This window comes from Sporisorium graminicola, chromosome SGRAM_15, assembly GCF_005498985.1.
Source record: "Sporisorium graminicola strain CBS 10092 chromosome SGRAM_15, whole genome shotgun sequence".
Taxonomy (NCBI): domain Eukaryota; kingdom Fungi; phylum Basidiomycota; class Ustilaginomycetes; order Ustilaginales; family Ustilaginaceae; genus Sporisorium; species Sporisorium graminicola.
Genome location: NC_043725.1, coordinates 82,341 through 106,917, shown reverse-complemented (window position 1 = coordinate 106,917; position 24,577 = coordinate 82,341). Strand labels below are relative to the sequence as shown.

The window sequence follows — 24,577 nt, the reverse complement described above, 5'->3', positions numbered from 1 at the left end:
TTTTTGTAGGCTGGCGGTGGGGTGTGGTTACTGAAAATGTCGAGCTGAGAGACGACGATGCATCCTTATCACGGTCGATGGCCGTGCTCTCAGTATGGTCTCCACCGCCGCGGTCAACGCCACCTCCTCTTTGGAACCACCAAGCCTATAGCATGAGCAGCAGATGCTCGATGCAATTTTTGCGACTCTTGTATGCGTAGCGACACGTCAATCGACGCCCTTGGACACGTTCGCCTTGATCGTCGCCTTGAAAGTTTGCCATGCCAAGAAAGACCGGCACTTATCCTTTTGGGCCCGAAATGAAAAGGAAAAAGCAAAGACGCCTAGTTGCAGAAAACAATAGATTGGTAGAAAAGCGAATGCGTTCGGGACTCATATCGCTGCCTTGCTCAAGGACAGAGGACATGTGGCCGTGCAGCAGAGATCCAATTGCTCGGTGTACATTCGTTGTTGGACTCTGGCGTGCAGAGCGACCATACCTCTTGCGCCTGATCTCTCTTGGCATGTATGTGGCGAGACATAAAGCCGATGAGAGGCCTACATACTGACATGCTGCTGCATACGGGTTTAAACACGAGCGGAGACAATGGCGACTATTAATCCAAACAACAACAATGCTACCAGATGCCATGCTGCCACGGTTTCGTGTTTGAATGACGAAGAGCTCTCCAAATTGTTTGATCGACACAGTCTGGACGCGCCAACGACTTGCTATGTTTGGGATGTTGCACGCCTGTATTGTTGAGGGTGACATGAAGTACAGTAAAAGCATCGAAACCCAAGTCTGACAATACTTTTTGATGTGTTTCGAAGAAGAGTCTATTTAAGCCTGAGCAGCCTGAACCTTATCGTTGTTGGTAGGATGGTTAGCCTCGAAGATGTCGTACGAGGGAACGACGAGGTCGGACTGATCGCAGACTTTCTTGGGGGTCTGTGCGAGGGCGCCCTTCTCGAGCTCGTCGACCTCCTCAGCGGACAGATCGACGAGCTTGATGTTGTTCTCGATACGTGCGGGAGTGACCGACTTGGGCAAAGGGTTGCAGCCACGGGCGACCTGCCACGAGATGAGCACATTGGCACCCTGGACGCCATGCTTCTTGGCAATCTTGTCGACGACACTGAGAGAAGCCTGGCTGGCACCGGTGGAGCCGAGAGGCGAGTAAGCCTGAGGAAGAATGTCCTGCTTCTTGAGCCAAGCGACGAGCTCGGGCTGGGGGAAAGTGAAGGAGAGCTCGACCTGGTTGACGACGGGCTTGATGCGGCACGACCTGAGGAGCTCCTTGGTGCGGCGAATAGAGAAGTTGGAGATACCGATGTTCTTGACGATACCTTCGTCGACAAGCTTCTCGAGCTCGGCCCAGACCTTGGTGAAGTTTTCGGTGGTCTCGAGGTCGAGAAGGTGCTTGCCGGTAGCAGGGTCCTTCTTGGAGTCGCGCGGCAGCTGACCGGCGGGGACGTCCTCGGGAACAAAGGCGATGTTCCAGTGCATGAGGTAGAGGTCGAGGTACTTTACGCCGAGCTTGTCGAGCGTGTCCTGGACAGCCTGACGCACGTGGTTGTGGTGGAACTCGAAGAGTTTGGAGGTAATCCAGATGTCCTCGCGGGGAACGCCAGAGTTCCTGATACCCTCACCGACCTCGTCCTCGTTCTGGTATCCCCAGGCGCAGTCGATGTGACGGTAGCCGGACTTGAGAGCATGGCAGACAGCATCGCGCACCTCACCCTTGGGCGACTGCCAGGTACCAAGGCCCACGGAAGGGATCGAGGCGCCAGAGTTGAGCTTGAAATGAGTGGTGGGCCTGTGCGTTTGAGAGAGGAGGAGTGAGCAGTCGAGTAGTGTCAGCGTGCCATTATCTGAAGGCTAGCGATGAAGACGAGCAGCAGCACGGCTGCTGCTAGTGTAGGTGGGGATGTTACTTACATTTTGAGGATGAAGATGACACTATGTAAGAGGAATGGATGAGGGTGTTAAAGGAAAAGATTTCCGAAGCAGTGCAAGTTTATATACAAGGCGGTTGAGGTGAGTGGAAGGGCCACGTCGCACTTTCGCTCTCATCCGTTGAGTGGCTGAGCGACAGACGACAGACGAGACGAGGTGAAACGGATACCCCGACAGGAACAACAACGCGGGGACAGACGCACAGAGAGAGAGAGAGAGAGAGAGAGAGAGAGAGAGGAGAGGGACAGCCACCGGTCATCAGCGTTTCTTCCAATTGGCGTGTGCCCCTGTGCGCTGCTGCTGCAGTTGCTGCACCTCTGTGTCACACTTGACCCACGCGCTGTGCCTTTTTCGGGTTTTGGCTCCATTTCGGCCAAAAACTCACCATTAGAATGCCGACGTGAGATTGCCGGGCAACCGACCGCCCGGCATCATCGCAATTGTCATCCCATCCCTTTACCACGAAATGAAAGCAGCTTCCAGCAGCAGCAAGATTCAAGCTTTGACACTCTCTCGAGACGAGAAGAACAAAAGTTATGGCAGTGTGGACACGAATTGACCGGTGCTTGACCGCCGCCTCATGCAAAGCCAGCATCCGGAGAGTGAGAGCATGGTGTCAAAAATGGGAGAAGCGGGGGAAATCCACGCTTTGCAAACCGGCGACTTCTCCGCAATATTGTCACATCCCCGGCCACCGTTTACTCTCTCTCTTTTTTCACTGTCTCTCGCTCCGTCCGCTCCTTTCGGCAATCTCTGTCGTTCTCGAGCTCGGCTGCAACTTCCGTCACACACAAACAAAGGCAACAACACAACGCACCGACCGAGATCGAGAATTGCTTAACAGTATTATTCCGGCCCCTTCTCCGCCCGTCTCTCCCCCGTGATTCTTCTCGCATTCGCTTAAATCGAAAGACAGTTTGACGATCTGCTACATGCTGATCACTTTCAAGGATCTGCTTCCATATGTGGCTGGGAGCAGAGTTTGCGGGCAGCCGTATAAAGACCATAGTCTCACTTCGGGCTGGCCGGTTGTTGAATGTGATCGCTCTCACCCATCTGTCTCCTCACACCAACAACAGCGCACATATGCAATTCAGATCAGAGCTGCATGCAAACATGGCATTCCCTCGACAGAAACAACTACTGCGGATTGATACAAACAACACATGACCACCAGGTTTGCGCCAAACTTATCTGTTGCCCTTTTCCTTTACACCTCAGCGTACTTGCCCTCCTCCTTGCGCGCCTTGGTCATGGCTGCAATGATGGCAGAACCCACTCCGGAACCATCTTCGGCCTGGTACGTGCGGATGTTGCGTCCCTTCTCGCCGAAAATATCTTCGAGCGCCTGGTGAAGTCGGTCTGCGAATCCGGGGTATTTCGAGTAGAGCGATCCATCGGCACCCACACCGCATCCCTTCTCCAGGTAACCCATCTTGGTCACCAGCGCAGCGATACCGCACGAGCTCAGACGCGCCGAACGTGTGCCGATGAGCTTGGCCAGCTTGCGGAAGAACTGTCTCTCCTCGATCGTGGTGTCGATTCCGAAAAAGTGCGTAAAAAGTCCCGTCACCGTCAGCAGCTCGTCCGTAGGGTCCGACTCGATCAACGACAGGAAGGCCGTGTCGAACGCGAACGCTTTTTCCAGCTTGTACGTGTTCTGGCCCAAGAAGAGCGTTCCTTCGTCGATCAGGTCGCAGATGCAAAGTCGGAAGAGCTCGCCGAGGTACAGACCGGCAATCATCTTCTCGTACGACTGCTCGTGCGGCTTGTTCGAGTGCAGGTCGATGTGCTCGTCGTACTTGGTGCGGATCTCGGCCATGTGTTCGTGCTTGAACGAGTCAAAGGCACCGTATTCGCAGTTGATTGCCATTTCCTCGTCCTCAGGCAGGCCGAGGTGCTTGATCTTGGGAATGTCCTTGAGGTGCTCCATGTAAGCGGCGTTACAGCCGGTTCCAAAGATGCACGCAATCCTCGTGTCGTGCTTGACATAGTTGGAGGCGATGAGCGTACCCGTCGTGTCGTTGATGATCGAGACCATCTTGATGGGCAGCTTAAATTTGTCGAGCGACTGGCGGAACATGGCAGCGCAGTCGCGGCCCTCGGTGTTGGGGTTGCCGAAACCCTTGGTCCATCGTACGAGCTTACCGTGGTCGATCTTTTCCTGCTCCATGGGGTAGCTGAAGGTGAATCCGAGCGCCAACTCTTCCTCGAGAATGACGTCGCCGTTGGCATCGCCAAAGTGGTCCTTGATGAAGGTGGCCAAGCAGTCTGCGCAAAAGTCAAACAGCTTCTGGCCTTCGGTCTGCTTCTGTTCGTCGGTCAGACGGAACTTGGACTGCGTGATCTCGAACTGTCCTTTGCCCTTGAGCACGACGTGGCAGACACGCAGGTTGGTGCCGCCGAGGTCGAGGGCGAGGTAGGAGCCGACCTCGTCACCGGTGGGCCAGCCAAAGACGTAGGCGGGCAGCATGGGCACGGTCTGGCCGGGCTTCTGGAGACCTTCCTCGAGCACGCCGACGAAGCGGTCGACGATCATGCGCAGACGCTGCGGGGTGATGGTGAAGAGCTTTTCAAAGCGCTCGTACGACTGCTTGAGCTGCTCCTCGTGTGCGTGCGGGTTGTCCTCATGCTTGTGGGTGCTGGTGTGCCAAGAGGCGATCTGTTTGATCAACGGACGTTCGTAAAGGGGGTTGAGCGTCAGCAAAGCATGCCCGAAAAATGCCAGAAAGTCGACGAGATGAGACATTTTGTAGACGGAGGAAGGGGTTGAAGAGTTTATCAGGGACAGCAGCCGCCAATTCCAGACGTGGAGCGCTGCGGGTGAATCAGACGCAGCCACTGATACCGCTGCTGGAGTCGATGAGGATAACCGCGAGAAGGTGCTGGCGAACACCTATTTAAATGGCAAGGGAACGGGTGAGAAGAGAGGCACTTACGTGGGATTCGAGCTTCTCGGTACCAGAGCCACGACGCTTGCTGGCGAGCGAGATGGAACCGCGACGGCTGTTCTTGTCCGAGGAGAACGACATGATTTTCGAAGCAGCGCGAAGGCAGTCGAGCCTTCAGCGAGTCAATGATCGAAAGAGCAAGCGTGTTTGGATGCGGCGGACTGTTTGCGCAGAACAAGGTGGTATCGGGTTTGAGTTAGTGAGTGTGCAAATTAGGGAGCAACCTCCGGCTTCGGCCCCCACTTGTCGAATGCTGAGAGAGCACGTCGAAGGAGGCATTGCCCAACACTTACGCTTTGGCGGACGCTTGCTAATTCCTTGGGTGTGGGACGGCAAGGCGAGTCGGGCAAACAAGAGGCAGCAGTGATGGTGGAAGAAGAAAGAAAGTGCGAAAGATAGAAAAGATCAGATGCGTTTTTGGAAGAGCAGCAATAGCAGCACCGCGCCACCTTTCCCTCTACATTTCTGAAAGTGCACTGATCAACTCACACTGCTGCGTTGCCGTGCTCACTCATTCTTTTCGACATTTTCGGAATGACGCCGCCGAGTGCAACACTTGGCTTCTGCCTTCTTGATTTTTTCGGGTCCCGCTCCACATGAGGGGAATAGTCAACCGGCAGCCAGCCAGATGTCGAGGCAACCACATGGTCACTTTTAAACCCGGGAAAAAAGGCCAGATTTGCAGCCAGCGATGTTGCCAACTGAGACGTCGGCTATTACGCTTGCCAAGAGGCCTACGTTCTCAATCTTCTGATTGCGGGAAAGTGGGAGAGAGAAAAAGGAAAAGAGAGAGGGAGGGGAGAGAGAGGAAGGAAAAGATAGAGGCTGCAGGCCGCAGATCGGTGGAATCTCGGTAAAGCCTGTTGCTGGGAGCAACTTTGGAACGGAGCTCTAAAATCGGCCACAACAACAAGCAGAAGAAAAAGCAAAGCAAGACCGCACGGATTGACGCTTCCCGTTCCCTCTGCATTGCCCACTCCCCATGGCGCTCCGCTCTCCCCGAAGATTGAACAAATCTTGCCGAGGATTTTCCTCGCCCACCAGCTGTGTCTGTCCCGTCGATCTCATAGGAAGGTTGAGCTGCTTTTGAACACCATTTAGCAGTCGTGTGGCTTTCGTTCAAGCAGGCGGCAGGGGCTTCTTCTATCTGTCGGCACTGGCAGCGAATTACACGGATCGAGTGCATTCCTTATAGTGTACTATATATTTGGACAGCTTCATGGACAATGTACAACCGCGCATCTCTGAGCTCTCTAATGCTTGAACTCAAAAGGAGATGACGAGCGGTGAGATCAGCGACAGCAAGTTCAGACGCAGGCAGACCCACGGGCAGACCGGCGGGCAGCGTGCACAGAGGTGTACACCAGTGAGTGTCGACATCGCCTGCTGCCGCTGCTGCTGCTGCAAAGACCCTGGATCTGTCTCTTACTTGGTGAGACGAAGCTCGTGGTTGCGTCGACCGTTGACCCAGTCCGGGTTGAGCAGCGTAAGCTCGGGCGTGCCCAGCAGAGCACGGTTGACAGCCTCCCAGCCAAGCGCAGACGAGTGGTCCTGGTTGCCTACCTCGTACTTCCACGAACCGAAGCGACCACGGCTATAAATGTCGTGCTTCTCAAGAGCGGGAAGCAATGTGGCGAGCGCAGCATCTCGACCCAGCGATGGCGTGGGGTAGCCGAACGTGAACTTGCGGTGGTAGGTCGACACAATCTCGTCGTCGGCGTTGATGAGCGCCGTGTTGATGCAGCCCTGGATCGTCTCGGCCAGGATCTTTTGTGCGTCCACGGGCTTGAGGTGCGACTCGGACACCTCCATCATGAGCGACCAGTAAGGGCCCTCCTTGGCCTCCTTGGAGGGGGCTCCCTTGCTGGGGTCGGCGTACTGCAGCGTTGGCAGTTTGACGTCGGCCTGAGGGCAGTTGTAAGGCGAGTAGTTGGAGAAGATGGTGGCACGGTAGAAGGGGCAGTCGTCTTCAGGGAAGTAGAGCCAGCACTTGTCGCCGATACGGGGTGGGAGCGAGCCACGGATGCCAATACCGATGACATGGGTCGACGACGAAACAAGACCCTCCTTGACGGCAGCCTTGAGCTGGGCGTGGTTCTCCTCAGCGGGGAGCTTGACGTTGTCGATCAAAAAGTCGAGCTGCATGGTGCTGACGAGGTGCTTGTACTTGATGCTCGAGCCATCGTCGAGCTGGACCGTGTGGGCGACGGCATCGACAGTCTTGACGCGCTTGTTGAAGAGCAGCTTCTCCTGGGGCAAGGTGCGTGCGACCGCCTTCCAGATACCGCCAGTACCGTCGCGAGCGGGGAACTTGAAAGTGGCGTTGGGACCCCAGTTGCCGGCTACCTTCTTGTTGAGCGTGTTGGAGACGACAAGCTTGAGCGAGGGAGCAGCGACACGCTCACCGAGCCACTTGCACTGCATCATGGTGGTAGGCACAGCCCACACCTTGAAGTTGTAAGGGCGCATGAAGAGGTCAGCGAGACCCTGACCCATCATGCGCATGATCCACTCGTCAAAGGTCGTAGGGGCGTCCTTGGCACGTGCACGCTCCTCGGCAGCGTCGATCATGCCCTCGATGCACTTGACTTGCTCCTCGACGGGAAGGACGGTGATGTTGTTCTGGTACGGGTAAGGGACCCAGACGTTCTTGGAACGAACGTACGACACACGCTGGTGCTCGTACCAGTCTTCCTTGTTGGGGAGCGCCTCGTTGATCATGTCGTCAAAGTACTGGTAGTGCGAGAAGATGACGTGTCCGCCGACGTCAAAGAGGAAACCCTCGTCGGTGGTGTCGGTGGAAGCGAGACCACCGGCCTCCTTGTTGGCATCGATGAGGAGCCATGGGCCGTGGTTCTGTGTGTAATTGTAGCAGAAGCGAAAAGAAATACACAGCCGTCAGCACACGCCTTTCTCGTCTCCCTAGTCGTCTTCGTGTGGCGGGACGATCGACTTACGAGCTGGTTGAGACGCTTGGCAGCACCCAGACCGGTAGGGCCGGCGCCGATGACGAGGGTCTCTACTTCGGTGGTAGACATGGTGTTGTGGATGAGGCCAACGTGAGCGAAGGACCGGATGAAAGGGAGATGTGAGCGGTGATGGTGATGGTGATGGAAGAAGAAGAGGGTGTACAGTCGAGCGAGCGAGGATGATGATCTTTTCCAGTGTTGGACAATAGAAACCAACGTCGGAGCGCGCGCGGTGAAAGGCGATTCTGGTTCTGTGCCGCCCGAAGACACGCTGCGGACGACCTGCCAACTTGAGGGACACAAAGGCACACACACACACACACGCACACGCAACACACATGCCACGCTCACGATTCGACGGCCAATCCGCGAAAAGCGAACAGCCGTGCAGCGACTTAAACTATGAATTCGCGCAAACACAAGCAAGACTGAGGGCACGTCGACGCGCCACCGTCAACTCCAACAAGGCACCAGCGCCGTGTCCCCAAACGCCAGCAGAGGGACAGAGCTAGAGAAAAAGTGTTGTTTTAGTTTTTGTTGAAATCACGGCTGCACGTTGTGCCCGTGTGCTGCTGGTGCACACTTCTTTCAGCAGCCAGAAAAACTACAAATCTAGCACAGCGTCGGGACACCACAGACCAGAAAAGTGTCACTTTTGGCTGTCCAGTTCCGATGCGTCACAGCAGAGAGGGATCTTCAGAGTGTGGCTGGCTGGCTGGTCAGCAACTAGACTCTCCACTAAGCCTTGAGCCGAGGCTCCGTATGAGCAGGGGGCTTATAGGACATCCTTGGACTGCACGTTGCGCTTTGCTCTTGCGCGGCAGCCAGCTGATTTCGAAGCAGATGCTCCGTTGCCTGTACCATGAGACGACAAGCATTCAAGCTTGACAGCTCAGAGCAAGAGCGAGCTCAAGCTCTCGAGTGTTGACTGTGCATTAGATTGTGAACCCCCCTGCAGCCCGCAAAACACAGAGTCTAAAAATGATGCTGGAGGGAGCAACAACCAGCTGCGAGCAATGGACAATGACCAACGCGGTAGCAGAGAGGCGGGAGCTCATCCGTGGAGCTGCTTGCTCTGTCGTCTCATCTGTAGTTCGAAGCCTTGTTAGCCTCGGACAGCCTCTGTCTCTCTCTTTCTCTCTCCGAGACCTCGGAGTTTGCCCTTGCCCGTGCCCATGCCCACGCGTTGACAGGGTTCTTCGATTCGCGTCAGAGCTGCAAAGAGTGTTCCAGCTTTCGCCGAGGCTTCTGCAGCTCGCTCAATGAAAAAGGTGTTCTTGCAATCCGGCGGAGTCATTGCGGATCATCGACTGATGTACTCTCGTCGCGAACCGTAGAAACTCAGTAGCTGCCTCTCCGTTCCAATCTCATGCTATCGCAGCACGCATGCTATCGCTTGTGACAGCGGGAAGCACTCAAATGTAAGCTGCATTATCTTATTCTTCCACCGACCATGTGCGGACGTCCGCCGTCGTCACCGTGAACGGTGTAAGGTCGGCGTCTCCGCTGCTGAACAGGATCAAACCCAGATCGCTCTACCAGGGCCCGATATCGGGTTTGTTTCCGATCCGGTGCGTGCCAAACCCGCGAAACGCGTAAATGAGAAGTGACAAAGACCAACACTTCTCACGACTCAGCTTGAAAAGGAGCTCGAGAATTCACACACGCCACATGGAGTAGACTGAGCGGAGCAAGAGCAAGAGCAAGAGAAGCGCAACACTTTTCGGTCGTTCCGCCTTTGATGAAACGCCGTCGCAACTGCCCTTGTCACCAAACCACAATGTGCTGAGACCACCGCACCATGTCCGGCCTGGCTATAGCCGATGTGCCCTGGATCTCGAAACGCGTCAAGGCATGCTGTCGAAGGGCGAAGCTGTTCAGCACCGACGAGATTCTACTCTGCCAGCCGCAGCAGCTCCAGCATGCGCTTCGGATCTCTCAAGCAGACGTAGACTTGCTCTTGCTTCAAGTGGCCACCGCAACAGCGCCGTCTCCTGTGTCGGTGCTAGATGCACTCAACGGCAAGCTGCCTGTCAAAACCATTGACGACCACACTCTGTTTGACGGAACCACTGATGTCAACGATACCGATTCAGCAGACGGATCCGACTCGAGCAGCGATGCAAGCGACCGCGAACAGGTTGGTGATGTCAGGATCCCATCTTCGTCGATAGTGCCCCCCACGCAAGGGTACGATGGCAACTTTCCCGGTGTACAGCGCTTTGTCTACGACTCGGATTCCGACTCCAACAGCGACGCAGACTCTCAAACTGACGTCATGATGCACGACGACGTCGAGCCGCCTTCCACCTTCCGTCGGACGCAAGTTGCACACCTCGACGGCGATGAGGTACAACAGCAGCAGGAGTGTCATAGTGCTTTGGACCACGACGCCGTTCGGCCCGCTATTGCTAGAGATGTGCTCTCTCTTGGTCGCGAGCGTCATACCCTTTCGAGCGGCTCTTCAGAGCTCGACGACTTGCTCGGCGGTGGCTTTCGCTCCGCAGTGCTTACCGAACTCGTGGGAGAGAGTGGATCTGGCAAGACACAGCTGGCCATCCAAGCCTGCACATATGCCGCCCTTGGGTTTGTCCCTCTGCCACCGGCGGACGAGCAGCACGACGATGCTGTACTGACAGCCGTCGCGGATGGGAATTCCATAGAAGCAGCTACGCTCAGAGACATCTTGCAGGACTACGGCATGACGACAAGGAGCGACGACTTGCCAAATGAACTTGGCGCGTGCTACATCACATCCGGTGGCGAAAGAGGCGCTCACTCGATCGTCAACAGAGCCCTCAAACTGACGAGCTCTGCGATTAACGAGCGCTTCAACCGCGTCCATCCTCCTTCTGTAGAACACATGCAAAGTTCCCAAGTCCGCCTCGACCGCCACGTGCTGCTAGCACGAGCTCACGAGCTGGGACGTGCACAGTTGCTCTGTAATCTGCACGTCGCTTGCGTAGCCGATGTGGAAGCGCTTGAGCATGCGCTCAAGTACAGTCTGCCCGGGTTGATGGTGCGTCTGTCGTCCAAGCACGCACAGGATGCTGCATCGACAGCGTCGCCAGAGGTAGGTGTTGTATTGGTGGACAACCTCCCCTCGCTGTTTCAGGAGGACCCGGTAGCAGGTGACATCGACTCGCTCGTACAGCGATCCAAGATGCTTGTCGAGATTGCGGATGCGCTCAAGCGGCTTGCTGTGAGCGGGAGCTGCGTTGGGAGAGCAGTGTTGGTGCTCAACCACGTCAGCGATGCGTTTGGGATCGACAAGGACATTGCACGCCGGTTTGTGTTTGACTCTGCGGACCGCATCCGGATCGCTCGTGCGCAGCGAGGAGGAGGAGGGGGAGGTCAGCAGGAAGCGGGGGCAACCGCATCAGCGCTGCCTGACTACGCGGCTGCGATGGAGTATGCGAGTCAGTCGGCGTTTGTCAGTGGGTTGCTCGCTTCAGTGCCGCCGACGTTGGCCGAGGCGATCGGCGCAAGTGCAGTCCAGGAGAGTAGAGCGGGTGACGATGGGCCGCTGTACGCACTACACCCACGCACTGCTCAGCTGGGGCATACATGGAGCAATCTGGTCAACGTTCGACTGTTCTTGTCCAAGACGAAGGGAAGGGTGAGTATGCCCGATCCGCCACTGCCACCGCCCGCAAGAGAGGGCGATGCGGGTGCCGGCGCGTCCCAGAGCGGCGAGGTGAGGATGACGACGGTGCGCAAAGCAGCCGTAGTCATGAATCCTTTCGGTCCGACCATGCTCGACACCTCTGCTAGCAGCAGTAGTAGATGCGTGCGACAGCTGCGTTTCGTCGTTACGCCGACTCGAGCGTTTCACGTGCTGCGAGCATATGGTTCTGTGGCGCACACCTCGGCGGCTACGAGTATAGCGAGCGTGTCAGAGGTGCGCGGTACTCAGCGAATAGCACGAACGGGAGGGGAACAGGACGAGGACAGGGAGGAGGACGAGGAAGACCTGTTCGGCGAAGCATTGCAGGACCAGGACTGGCTGGCCATCGATCAATTTGTGCAGTCTCAACATGCGTCAACGCCGTCGTCATAAACAGCTTTCACCGCATCGGGAGCAATGGTAATGACATCGAGGTCTTTTTTCTTTCTGTGAGACGCCGTAAGCTCGAGAGACAGCGCAGAGGCGCGATGCCGACGAGGGCGTCGTTTGTGAGGTCTTGAAGCCAAACGAGAACGAAAGAGACGAGTGGAGAGCACCCGTGGCAACTGCAGGTTGTCCAACGCCTCTCACGGTCTACCTGTCCAGATGCCGCTCGATCGAGACCGTTACACACACAAGCCTGCACAGAAAGAAATCACACAGGCACAGAGCGAGACAAACACACATAGAGGAGGTGAGGACCAGACTTTTTGAAGGAATCCGAAAGTAAGGTTCTTTCCTTACATCCTCTCCCACGCACCCCTAACATCGGCATCCACTGCGCCCCACACGGCGTTCCACACCTCTTCACCGACCTCGCGTCTCCACTGTACCAAAGCCTCCTCGAACCACACTTTTACCTCTTTGCCCTGCAACACGCCGCCGGTGCGATCGACCTTTGTCGTCTCTGACGCGGCCAACTTGCTGAAGTTGCTCTGGTACGACACAGCCGTGGTGTTGTCTTCGTCGGCGTAGAGCAGATCCTCATCCTGCGTGGCTGTTGCCGAGCTTGGGGTGAGCAGCAGCTTCAAGTGTGCCGACAGCAACGTAGGAAGTGCAGCCGCGTTCGGCTGCTGTCGCATCTTGCTCGACTTCAACAGCAGCGTTCCAAACCCAACGGCCACCACCTTCTTCTGCCTCTCAGCGACGTTCGCCAGCTCGGGCGCGACCACGCCAATGGCAATCTGCGCAAACAGCCCTGCCTGCACTGACTCAAAAGTCTCCACCGCGTAATCTGGCCCTTTGTCCGTCAGCGCAATACTGCTCACAAAGTGGATCGTCCCCTTGACCAGCTTGTCCGTCTTGCTCTGCTGCAACCGCGTCAGCAAGAGCGTCAACACGGCGCGTTTGTACTGGTCCAGCGCTTGGGCGGGTACCGCTTCGAAGAGCGTCTCGAGCAGCTCGAGCGCAAAGCTTTCGTTGATGCGCGTCGAGATGAGTTTCTGGTAGATGCCCAGCATGGCGGCGAGCTGTCCTTGCGCCACGATGCGCGGGGCGTCTTTTGCGAGGAAGGCGCGCACAAGGCGTACGAGCGCGGGCACGTTGCCTCTGTTCTCCCAACATGAGGGCGTCAAGATGGGCGGGAGCAGCGACGAGTACGCCTCAGGCAGGCCTTGCGTCGTGTGTAGCTCCAACATCTGCGAGAGGATCTGGAAGACGTACGGCTGGAACTCGGCCACGTCTTGGCTCAAGATCATGGTGAACGGCGGGAAGAGCTGCGCTTCGAACGCGGCCAGAGCATCGGGCTGCGCAGCCACGGTGAACCGGATCAGCGCCGAGATTGACTCGAACAGGAACTGCGAGAAGCGAGGGTTGGACGGGTTCTTGCTGATCTCCGTCAAGATGTTGGCCAGGTGTCCCAAGATGGCAGCGTGAGCGGGCGCGATGGCCTCGCGCACTGTAGCGAGCATGCGCATCATGCACTTCATGAGGTAGTCGTTCTCTGCGAGCTTCTCCGGTGTGGTGCCGCGCTCGATGTTGCGGAACAAGGCCATGAGGATGTTCTCGGCAAAAGGCTGCACATCCTGAGGCGTGAACAGCAGCTTGCCGTCACGCTTGAGCGCGAGCACGCGCTCGATGGTGATCGAGGCGTACGAGCACGTGACATACTGCGAGCTCTCGAGATGCTGTACCAGCAGCGGCAGCACCGAGACGAGCTGTTCTTTTGTCAGCTGGTTGCGGAACGTGTGGAGGTACTTGATGGCATCAACCTGCAAGATGGGGCTGGGCGAGTCGTCGGAGCTCGACTGCAGATCGGCAAAGACATTATCCGAAAAGAACTGGACAACATCGACGAGCTCGTTGGTCGAGGTGACACCATGCTGTGCGGTGGATGACTTGGAGGCAATCGAACTGAGCAAGTAGATGGCGGTGTCCTTTTGCTTCCAATTGGTCTGAGGATCGGCACGGTACTGCTCGAGATACTGCACGATGTATCGCGAAACGATGCTGGTCACCTCTGCGGCGAAGAACTCCATGAGCGACCTGCAGAACTCAGAAGCTGCTTTCCTTCGTGTATCAGCTTCCATGCTCGTCTCTAGATCACGACGAATATACTCGATGGGGTTGTCCTCGAACAGCTCCTCGTCTGCTTCGCGAATGGCAATGTTGGGCAAGATGATGGCGCTGCACAGCTGCTCGAGCGTTTCGGTAGACTGGAACATCTCGCGCGAGCTGCCCATCCGGACGACGATGGAAAGAAAGCCAACGGCTTTGGAAACGAGTGTGTCGTACTTTTGGGAGAGCGTGCAGGTGCCCAACATCTCCCAGATGGCCTGCACAAAGACGGGCAACTGAGAGAAAGCGTCGAGGTATCTCTTTGTGTACAGTTCGGCGATTTCGCAGATGCTGCTGCGGATCTCTTGAAGTGGACAAGGCTCGTCCGGGTCCTGATCGAGCTCCGGGCGCGATTGCGAAATCCAACGCGCGAGAATCTCCATGATCGGGGCCATGTTGTCTTCAAATTGGGGCGGCAAGTCTTGGCTGGAAAGGTCGTAAAACACTTGGAGCGCCATGTTGAGGATGCTGCCGAGCACAGGCAATGCGGTAGAAGGAGTGACTGGGTCGAGCAGCCTCTGATCTGTGCGTTTGAGCAGCTCGAGGTGCGGGACTGCGAACTTGCCGAGGACGTAGTTGATTTCGCTGTAGAGCGCGTCGCTGCGGAAAGCGGATCTCCATCTGTAGAAGATGGTATGCGCTGTGCGGAGGATGCCGAGTACGAGCTGATCGTCTGTAGATGCCAGTTTGGGCACGAGATCGTCCATGAGATTGTGCCAGTCGTGTGGGAAGTCGCGTTCTGCCACGAGAGCGATAGCTTCTTCCAATTGCGAACGGACGTTGGTGGGTGCAGGGGGTCTACCATCTGTTGAGGTAGAAATCGAGACGAGCAAGGGGATGATGCTCTGCTTGAGGGCAAGTTTATCTTGTGGGTCGACGACGAAGGGTGCATCTACTGCCGACTCTTCTGCAGATTCCTGGTCCCAAGCGGTCCTGCAAATGTTTTTGAGCTTGATTGCGGCAGAGAGGCGAACAGCGTCGTTGCTGTGGACGAGCACATTCTGAATTAGGGCGATGAGAATTTGGAGGAACCCTGGCTGGGTTTGTGCCTGTTTGAGTTGATCTTCTGCGTTCTTGCGCTCGCTTGGGTCGAGTGTCTTTGCGAGGAGATTGCAGACGAGCTGCACATGCTCTGGGGATGGAGCTGCTGACGCCATTGTGTTCCGATCCTGTAGCCAATGGGAACCAGAAGGAGAGATGGTAGTGAGAAGAGAGGAGAGGAAGGAGAAGGCTGAGTTATGTTCGGCGCCTCAGAGTGATGGTTTGACAAGAAGAACAAGAGCAACACACACCTCTACGAAGTCACGCTTCTCTCTCTCTCTCTGCGCTCAAACCAGCTCTTCTTGCACTCAATTGATTTTCCACTCTCGTTCTCAGCTGCAGCTCCACAAAAGAAAAACAACACAACAGCGCGCGCTCTGACATGAGAACAACACTTTCTTTCTTCTTTCTTTCCTTTTCGATCACGCACGAGACAAGGGTGAGAGGTGAGAGGCGGACAAAAAGCCTCCTTTTTTGGTTCCACAATTTGTCCACAATTTGTCGAGTGAATTAAGAAATTGGACCACGGCTTGGTCAGCGAGAAGGAAGCATCTTCCGAAAGTCGACTTGAGTGGAGGAGAACCGGCAAAAGGAAGATGCTTTGATGCGGAGGCTCCGACCGAAACGCTTCACCATCACCTTGTCTACTCTCTCAAACTGCCATCCTCATCAACGACTCTCTTTTCTAACGCCGTCGGTAGCACGAAGTCTCGTCCAATTGTTGACTCAGGATGGGGCTCTTTCAAAACCTAGCCAAAGCGCTACGCATCGGCAAAGCGAAATACATCAAAGGCTACGATCTCGCCGGGAACGCATACCTCGAACTGCCTTCGCTATCCGGCTCGCTCGATCCACGGCACACGCGACGCTCGATCCAGTGGAAGGAGAAAAAGCAATGGGGCGACTACGACCAGCGTTCGATCCCTGTGCAATGGGTCATGTGGTTGCGGCACACGCGCAGGGAGGCACCGACGCTCGAGGAGCTGGCGCTGGATCAGCAGCGGATTGCACTTACACAGGCGAATGCCGCGCGGCTAGCGCTGGAGGATAGGACAAGGCGCGAGAGAGAGCAGCAGGCGAGGCTGGAGGAGCATAGCGAGGCGAAGCTGAGAGCAACGCAGAGGTTGATCCAGAGTGCGAGTGGTGCACAAAACGTGCCGACATCGACGGTCGTGGATGAGGGAGTGGAAGAGAAGGCGCAGGACAGAGTAAAGAGGGAGGATCTAGGCGAAGGAGGGAGGTTGCATCAGGAGAGGACGCCGGATCAAGACGTTTGGGCAGCAAGCAGGGCTAGGTTGGCTGCGAAGGGTCAGTTGTCCGCCGAGGATTCAAAACCACCAGAAGCGAGTGGAGGACAGGGACCAGTATCGGAAGCGCTGCAACAAGCCATGGACCGAAGAGCAGCAAGGAGAGCAGAGAGGAACGACGAGGATGCAGAGCGCGAACGGGCACGCAAGGAAATGTCGAAATCGCCCTTGGATGCGTTTGTGCCCATGCCAAAGGCCCGCAAATAGCTTCTATCTCAGCTTGGCCATCGCAGTCGCCAGACAATGGCAATGCAAACCATCAGCCAGATACAAGTGCCGACTTGGATGTGTGACTTGAGAACAGTTTGGATGCGATTCGAGAGAAGGAACGATGAGCGCGAGAATCTTCCATCTCGGAACTCGGACAGCGTGAGAAGATTGCGAAGATTGCGAGCCCAAAAAAAGTTTGAGTGCTTCTTGCTCCTCCACACTCGCACACCTCGTCTTCCTGTCACCACCATCCTAGCACCCCACGTTCTCTGGCCAAGATGGCGGTTATCGAATCTATTCCCGACAATGCTCCCACCACCAAAACCCCGCTCCCTAAGCCACCGCCTCGCTCCGGGGACTTCACCTACGCCCAAACAGATCAACCACGCGATCTCGAATCCACACTCAAATCGTGGGACTCCGTACCGCTCTTTATGAAAGACCTCCCCACCGATGAATCTACAGATACCGCACTGGAGGCGCTTCAATCGCTCGCGTTTGACGGAACCCCGGACGAGGTGGCTTCCAATTTCAAGCAGCAGGCCAACGACTACTTCAAGGCAAAAAGGTACCGCGAGGCACTCGGGTTCTACACGCAAGCCATCGACGCTGCGCCGCAAGACAAGGCGCTTCTGGAGACGCTATATGCCAATCGAGCGGCGTGTAACTTGGAGCTGAAGAACTACGGCGCGACTTTGAGGGATACGAGCGCAGTTCTGGGGCTCAACGAGCGCAGTGAAAAGGCCTACTACCGCGCCACCCGCGCGCTGCTCGCGCTGGACCGGTTTCAGGATGCGATCGACTGCGCTGCGCACGGCGTCAAGGTCAACCCGGACAACGCGGAGATTGCAGCGCTCAAGTCAAAAGCCGAGCAGAAACTCGCAGATGTAGAAAGGAGGAAGAAGGAGGCCGAGGAGAGAGCGAGGCGCAAAGACTTGTTGGCCAAGACACTGCAACAGGCGTTGCTGGTGAGAGGGTTATGGTTGGAGACGACGCCGCGACCACCGGACAATCCGCAACCTGCACACTTTGACCCCGAGTCCCTGCCGGCAAGCTCGAAAGACACTTTACCGCTCAGCGAGTCGTGGACGCCCCCGGACATCATTCGCACCCCACTCGTCCTCCCGGTCTTCCTCATGTACCCGCAACACGCCCAGAGCGACTTCATCCCAGACTTTCACGAGGACTCGACCCTCACCGCCTACCTCTCCACCATCTTCCCACGCGATCAGCTCGGCAGCCTCCCCTGGGATTCGAGGCGCGAATACTACGACGACAACTTGAATGTCTACGCTACCACGCGCAAGCAGCGGCTGTTGAAGCTGGGCAAGAAGCTGACGTTGCGCCAGGTCATGGATCAGGCGTTCAAGGAGGCGGATACGGCAAAGGGCGAGGATGGCGTCAAGGACAGAGATGGCCTCGTGATGCGGGACGGTATTCTGAGTTTGGTCGTGGTACCCAAGGGCGAGGCGGAGAACAAGTGGGTTGGCGAGTTCAAGGCGCAGCGCGACAAGGCGAGCAAGTGAAGCGCGCAGTTGAACAAAGAAAGAGCACTTCGCTCTTTGACGCGCTCGATGATTGTCAAGTGACTGTGCAGGTTGTTTAGATTGCGATCTGTGTAGTGAGCAGCGATGAGGACTACGGCTGTGTATGCGTTTGGAACGATGACGACGACGGCGGTTCTTGTGCGCTGCCATTCTGCGTGGCTGCGGATCGTGCCGCCGCAGCGCCACCAACCTGCGTCTGCGTCGGGTCAATGGGCCGACTTTCGTCGAACAACAGCAGACTCTCACTCGTGAAGCTAGCCGGCACATCGACGGGCGATGTGATCCCCACCCATCCGTCCTCCTCCTCTTGACCCCGCTTCTGCGCCACCGTTTCGTGTGGCTGATATGACATCGCAGGGTCACCGCTGTTAAACAGGTCATCCACCGAGATGTCGACCAGAGTGGTGCTCGGCGCAACGGTGAAGTCTCCCATCTCGGCGCCTCCGCCCACTGACTGTTCATCGCCGCCAGCAGAGATGTTTGGTGGTTGCGGGGCATTGAACAGCGCCAACTGATCTTCCACGTCCAGCCTCGAGTCGTGTAGAGCATTGGCGGCGGACAGGTTGGCAGCTTCGAGCTGAGCCGCCATGTCCGCAGCTGACGAGGGTGGCGGACGGTTGGACGAGTTGCGCAGGCCTCCTACGCGTTCCTCCACCGCTGGATCAAGTGCAGCTGTATTCGCAGCGGTAGCGGTACGACGAGAGCGACGGGAGCGTCCTCCGCCCGTTGCTGCGGCGGCAGGATCATCGATCACGACGAGACCATCGCCCGCTTCGTGCGCTTCTCGAGCCAGCGCGGCGAGCTCGTCCAGCTCGTCTACCGGGCTCGGCTGTCTTTCGCCCACGGCGACCGGACGCGCAAACGGACCGAGCCCATCCTCGACCTGATTATTACTACCACCGTTGCGGACGCGCTGCTTCTCCTCATGCACTCGGATCCTCTCCATGCGCATCTTGTCTCTCGCCTCCTCCTCCGCCCGATACGCATCCCACAACGCCGCTTTCCGTCGTACTTCACCGGCCTCGGTAACCTCCTGCTGCTTGGCCACAAACGCCCTTTCCACCTCCAGCTTGCGCGCACGCTTCTTCCACCGCTCCACGGCAGCGTTCAACATCGAAGCGTGCAAGGCCAAGCCGTCTGTCAGCTGGGATTCGAGCAATTCGACGCGCGCGAGAGCGGACGAGGCCGCGGCTTGCGCGCTAGATGCCGACGCCGAAGCACGGTCGTAGAGCGAGCGCACAAAGTCGTGCTGCGCTTGCGATTCGTCGAGCTCCTTTTGCAGCGTGAGCTTCGTCGAGGTGAGAAGCTCGATCTCGCGCGAGGCAGATTCGAGACGTAGGCGCAGTTGGCTGATTTGCGAGTGTGCTTCCTCCAGGTCGTTGCTAGCGTCTGCGGTACCAGCGACCGCTGCGGAGCTGGCTGCATCTTGATTCGTCGCGCTGCCCGGATTACTCCACTTGCGCCCGTTAGCATCATAATTGACACTGTACCTCCGATCACTCCGCAACACGCTCGCCAGCGACTCCTCCAACTCGTGCACATCAAATGTCGCCTCCACCGTGTCGAGTAGCAAGACGATCGCCACCGCCCCGCGAACGGACGCCGCAGACGACTCGCCTGCCGATAGCTGCGACTGTTGCGTCTGCTGCGTCAACTTCAGTACCACCTGCGACGTGATTCCATCCAGCGCAGCAGCGACGGGCCTGGATTGCGAAGACGAAGACGCAGGGAAGACGAGCAAGTCCATACACCAAAGCTTCTTGGTGCGTAGGAAGCCATCCTCCTGCGTCTCCGAGTCGTCGTTCTGCGATTGGGATTGGGACTGCGACTGAGATTGCGAGCGGTACCGTCTTCGTGGTGATCCGCGCGGCTGGTTGGACTGCAATTTGTTGCGCGAGGGTGAAGAAGAGCGGTGCGCGTGCAGGACGAAGCGCTCGATCTCTTCCTTGAGGAATGCAGGGATGTGAGGCGATCGGTGGACTAGATCGACGAGCTCGGGCCGTGGCAGCGTGGCCCAGCCTAGAGAGCTACTGCTGGAGTCAGATGCAGAGGTGGCGACGGCGGTGACGGTGGCGGTTTCCGTAGCAGGAGGTGGAGGGAGTGCAGGCGTGGATGAGGGCGCTTCTTGTTGCTGCGAAGGAATGGGCTGGCTTGGTAGGAGCGCTTCTTCTGGTTGGTCTTCTGGCGTTGCGTGACTGGCGGTAGCAGCAAGTGCAGGCGTGGACTGGATCGGAGGGGCAGCAGCTGAAGCAGAACCAGGCGAAGCACTTGGCTTGTCCTGCCGCTGTTGCTGTCGACGGCGACGCGAAGACTGCAGAGCGGGTGACGATTGAGAAGCGGCCAACTCGCTCAAAAGATCTTCCCGATCAATAGGCTCATCGCTGTCAAGGATGAAAGGAATCTGACTAAGCACTTCCTGACTGGTATACTCGGGGGCATGAGGGTTGCTGTTCTCTGCAGTGAGCGGAGGCAGAATCCAAGAGCCAATGCGGGGAACGTCCTGGGGTCTTATCGCTTGATGATGCTGCTGCTGCACTCGTGGTTGATCTGAGGGAGAAAATGATTCGACGGGGGATGAGTTGTCTAGTTGTGTAGAAGCACCCTGTCGCTGTTCTTTTCCGGGGATGCTAGTTTCGGCCTGTTCGAGATCCATGCCAGTGGTGTTATCGAGAAAAGGCTCAAAGACGCGCGTCGACATGGAAGGCAGAGGCCTCATAGATGCCGACGCAGAAGCTGTTGAACTGTCCTCTACTAAAGGAGCGGATGAGCTCGAGCCCGACTGATCTTGAGCTTGTGTGGAGGGTACGTATTCAGACACGCTAGAAGGTTGGTGTTGTTCCGTCTGCGATTCGAGGAAAATGGAGCCTGGCAGCGAGAACTGCGAGTCGAGTTGGCTAGAGGGTGGATGCTGTGCAGCGTGATAAGCTGCCACGGCAGAGGAGGATGGTTCGGGCATATCGATGTAGATGCCATGCGAGCTCTGGGATAATTCGGCTATATGGTCATTGTTCGGGTTTGGACGTGGATCTTGTCTGTCGTCTTCCTCAGGCTGACTGGATCGTTTACGCTTGCGCTGCACATCATGGAATGCTGCAGTAGGAGGAGATAACCCCGGTTCGGACATGTTCGACCAAGGTGTCTAGAGGCGGAGACGAGGATGGCTGTAGGTGACGATGATGATGATGATGGCGAGAAGGGCAAAACAAGGGTCCAATTGAAATGCGATTCGCGCTGGCTTCCTGCATCCGACTTCCGAGTCTTGCCCACAACATCACTTTGCTCAGCGACCGCGCTCTATTGCTAACACACACACACACACAACACACTACCAACTTGGATCACAATGCTCAGCACACTCCGCCTTCTCTCACGGCACCAGTCACCATTCCGACTGAAAATGTATACAGGTACCGACTGCCAGCTTTGCGAGGTGATGAAGCACGAAATCACCAAAGCTTCGCAAAAAGTACCGATCCAGTTGTCGACGTTCAACATTCGAGACGATTCGTTGCCAGATGTGCACACATGGAGACGCAAGTACCAGTACGATATCCCTGTGCTGCATTTGGATGATCGAGGTGAGTCTGTCGAGCTATTGTGGCGATGGCGACCCTGACTGAGCCACTGATCACTTTGCGGATGCGATCCGAGAGAGCAGAAATCTTTCGACATCGGGTGACAGCCCAGCAATTAATCCAAAAGCTGCAACAGCAACAGCCATCGGAACGTGCTCCGAACCACTCGAATACACGTGTTTGATACTCGTATAGAGACAGTTGACTCGAGTGTGGCATGTATGAATTGCAGCGAGAGAACAGAGCAGAGAAAAGAAAGCACAACAATAGCAAAAGGCGGGTATATGGATGTTGCAGCAAGATCGCAGCAAGCTCGACGCGTTGGAGTTGGCACAATCTACTGTGCCACAGCATTCGGATCCTGTTGGTCAGAGAGAGAATGTTAGCTGAGTCCACTCGGCCAAAGCAACGCATCATGGTGAACGTACCTGCATGACGACCAACAGATACTTGTCGTTGGGCGTGATCATGATCTCGTACTTTTTCGTCCTCACCCTCATGAATCCTAGCTCGTCCTGTGTTGTCGACAAGGCATTTCGAGTCAGTATCGCCCTAGCATACTTTGTGATTCTGTGTGTATCTGTGCTACTCACCGTCTCGTCAATCGCTCGAATATCGCTCGCCAGACTCTCGACGCTACTCTTGACAAGCCTGGTGACGCTCTTGAGCATCTCGGCCCTCTGCTTGGCACCCGGTCCACTGGGGTCAAACATCTGTCCGCCGCTTCGGATCACCAGCCCGTCGTGACGGCTCAAGACCAGACATCCCAGCACGCCTTGGTGCGACGAGAGCCGTGTCAGTGTCGCTTCCACTTCGGCGGGTGGGGCGGATGTTGACGACGAGCATGGTGGCATGGGCGACTTGCGGTGAGGTGAGAGCGGCGAGGACGAGAGGGGTCGTGGTGTCGGTGTTTCGATCGAAACGTGCCCTGCTTCGGATTCGGTCTGTGTGTTGCGTGATTCCATCAAAGGTCACCTGTGTCAGTGAAGCGAGCTCTACATATCTTGCACGCCGCATCGGCAGTTGGAAGCACTCACCATCTTGAACAGTTGCTGCTAGTAAACAATCAATGTCGCTGTTGCCGATCGTGAAGAGCGGGTGCTTATAATGTTGGTGGTGGTTGTGACCGTAGAGGTGGGGTTGCGATGCGATTGTCAAGCAGCTTCAAGCGAAGCGGAAATGTCGTCCGTCGACTATTGTCTCTCTTATCGCTCCACATCGTGCAGCAACAACATCTTTGTGGTACCAAACGCCTGTTTTCTGCCTGTCACACACGTGCAATTCTGCAACCAAAATGTGCGCGTCATTGCTCGTGATTGCCCTTTCTTAATCAACATGCCGAGCGTGCAAATCTCAAGCGGGTATATACACAAGTCGGGCTCAGTTCAAGGCAAAAGGTGGGAGAGGCTTAGTGGTTTGGCGTGAGATTGCAACGTATCTCTTCATTCGAAGGACGGAAAATATCTTGAGGTCGTGGGTTCGATTCCCACCTTCCACTCTTTTTCTATTTTTGCTCGACGCAAGCCGGATGAAGCGTAAGTGGAGGGAAAGCGGCGGACTTTTTTTTGGGTTGGCAGGCAGACCAACACTTTACTGTTTGCCACGACCACCACCACTGTTTCGAGCTGATCACCTTCATCGAACAGATACAACCGCGAGCAACGATGCCTATGATCGAAGTGCTCGCCAACGATCGTTTGGGGCGCAAAGGTGAGTGTCAACCAACCTTCTTGACGCATTCGTGCATGGTGACTTACCTTCCCCCTTGTCTCTTTCTCTCTCACAATTTCCGATACCAACTACCGCCTTTGTGAACGGCCAGTGCGAGTCAAATGCTCACCAGAAGACACCATCGGCGACCTGAAGAAGCTCATTGCAGCACAGACGGGCACGCCACCGCAAAAAGTGAGCTTACACGGAGGCACAACGCTTTCGTAGCCAGAGAGATGCTGACAATGCCTCGTTTCTTCGTTTACGGCCTTTGCAGATCATCCTCAAGAAATGGTACACCGTGTACAAGGATCACATCACACTGGCTGACTACGAGATTGCAGATGTAAGTCAGGGAGACATCATGTCCGAAAAAAAGGAAGAGTTGATGCTGACTACTTTGCTTTGCTGGTGACAATCGTAGGGATTCTCGTTCGAGATGCATTGATGGACACAATGTTCCTGCTACAAGCACCGGTAGATCCAGCAGCTGGCACGGCGAGGACGACGGCAGCTACTGCAGTGACGACAACGGCCAAGAGATTGCCAGACCAGACATGGGCTTGGATCATCGTTTTTCCACTACCAATGCTCAAGCTGAACATGAACATACCCCTGCATCGTGATCATAAACGCAATGCAACACGTCAAAAGCACTTTACAAACGACCCTCTCATTCTTTCTCGTCGAAGCAGCTGTTCTTCCCGCTATAGGATGTTCATCTCTGACTGTGTCACCGGTCAGGCAGTCTCGATTCGTGTACCCCTAACCCAAAGGCTTCCGCAGGAGAGGGCCGTTTCGTTCCATCGTTCAAGAGTACGCTCTTGCACCTCTCTGTGGACTTCCACAACACTACTGCTTTCCACACCGACATTCTTGTGAGAACCATCCAGCCAAAGTTTTTCCACATGCACTTGCCTCACTGCGAGTACTTCTCCTCTCACCTCTCGATCCGGCCTCCAAGGGACCACGAAAGCTGAAACCAACGACAACAATACAAAAACATTCACTTGGCGAAGAAAGAAGAAAAAAGAAATGCATTGACGGGGACTCGAACCCCGGTCGAGTCGAATCGGTAGTCACATCTTGTAACAGATGATGAGTT

General features: G+C 56.1%; 10 protein-coding genes across 10 annotated transcripts; 4 read left to right on the top strand and 6 right to left on the bottom strand.

Moving 5' to 3' along the window:
• Nucleotides 1-823: 823 nt before the first annotated feature.
• Nucleotides 824-2,327, bottom strand: EX895_002472 (uncharacterized protein; the record flags this gene model as incomplete). The annotated part of the gene is made up of 2 exons (XM_029883071.1): nt 824-1,732; nt 2,325-2,327. 2 exons carry the CDS (start codon nt 2,325-2,327, stop codon nt 824-826), a joined length of 912 nt encoding a protein of 303 aa, XP_029740469.1.
• An 822-nt stretch (nt 2,328-3,149) lies between these two features.
• EX895_002471 (uncharacterized protein) lies at nt 3,150-4,971 on the bottom strand (the record flags this gene model as incomplete). Its single annotated transcript, XM_029883070.1, has 2 exons — nt 3,150-4,601; nt 4,879-4,971. 2 exons carry the CDS (start codon nt 4,969-4,971, stop codon nt 3,150-3,152), a joined length of 1,545 nt encoding a protein of 514 aa, XP_029740468.1.
• Nucleotides 4,972-6,315: 1,344 nt separating this feature from the next.
• EX895_002470 (uncharacterized protein) lies at nt 6,316-7,928 on the bottom strand (the record flags this gene model as incomplete). The annotated part of the gene is made up of 2 exons (XM_029883069.1): nt 6,316-7,746; nt 7,848-7,928. The coding sequence occupies 2 exons, from the start codon at nt 7,926-7,928 to the stop codon at nt 6,316-6,318; spliced, it is 1,512 nt and encodes a 503-aa protein (XP_029740467.1).
• A 1,732-nt stretch (nt 7,929-9,660) lies between these two features.
• Nucleotides 9,661-11,919, top strand: EX895_002469 (uncharacterized protein; the record flags this gene model as incomplete). Its single annotated transcript, XM_029883068.1, has 1 exon — nt 9,661-11,919. One exon carries the CDS (start codon nt 9,661-9,663, stop codon nt 11,917-11,919), a length of 2,259 nt encoding a protein of 752 aa, XP_029740466.1.
• Nucleotides 11,920-12,266: 347 nt separating this feature from the next.
• On the bottom strand, nt 12,267-15,239 carry EX895_002468 (uncharacterized protein; the record flags this gene model as incomplete). Its single annotated transcript, XM_029883067.1, has 1 exon — nt 12,267-15,239. The coding sequence occupies one exon, from the start codon at nt 15,237-15,239 to the stop codon at nt 12,267-12,269; it is 2,973 nt and encodes a 990-aa protein (XP_029740465.1).
• Nucleotides 15,240-15,854: 615 nt separating this feature from the next.
• On the top strand, nt 15,855-16,637 carry EX895_002467 (uncharacterized protein; the record flags this gene model as incomplete). Its single annotated transcript, XM_029883066.1, has 1 exon — nt 15,855-16,637. The coding sequence occupies one exon, from the start codon at nt 15,855-15,857 to the stop codon at nt 16,635-16,637; it is 783 nt and encodes a 260-aa protein (XP_029740464.1).
• Nucleotides 16,638-16,918: 281 nt separating this feature from the next.
• Nucleotides 16,919-18,166, top strand: EX895_002466 (uncharacterized protein; the record flags this gene model as incomplete). The annotated part of the gene is made up of 1 exon (XM_029883065.1): nt 16,919-18,166. One exon carries the CDS (start codon nt 16,919-16,921, stop codon nt 18,164-18,166), a length of 1,248 nt encoding a protein of 415 aa, XP_029740463.1.
• Nucleotides 18,167-18,278: 112 nt separating this feature from the next.
• Nucleotides 18,279-21,311, bottom strand: EX895_002465 (uncharacterized protein; the record flags this gene model as incomplete). The annotated part of the gene is made up of 1 exon (XM_029883064.1): nt 18,279-21,311. The coding sequence occupies one exon, from the start codon at nt 21,309-21,311 to the stop codon at nt 18,279-18,281; it is 3,033 nt and encodes a 1,010-aa protein (XP_029740462.1).
• A 788-nt stretch (nt 21,312-22,099) lies between these two features.
• Nucleotides 22,100-22,802, bottom strand: EX895_002464 (uncharacterized protein; the record flags this gene model as incomplete). Its single annotated transcript, XM_029883063.1, has 4 exons — nt 22,100-22,123; nt 22,191-22,277; nt 22,356-22,706; nt 22,800-22,802. The coding sequence occupies 4 exons, from the start codon at nt 22,800-22,802 to the stop codon at nt 22,100-22,102; spliced, it is 465 nt and encodes a 154-aa protein (XP_029740461.1).
• Nucleotides 22,803-23,426: 624 nt separating this feature from the next.
• EX895_002463 (uncharacterized protein) lies at nt 23,427-23,920 on the top strand (the record flags this gene model as incomplete). Its single annotated transcript, XM_029883062.1, has 4 exons — nt 23,427-23,472; nt 23,585-23,667; nt 23,750-23,818; nt 23,897-23,920. 4 exons carry the CDS (start codon nt 23,427-23,429, stop codon nt 23,918-23,920), a joined length of 222 nt encoding a protein of 73 aa, XP_029740460.1.
• Between the last annotated feature and the right edge of the window lie 657 nt (nt 23,921-24,577).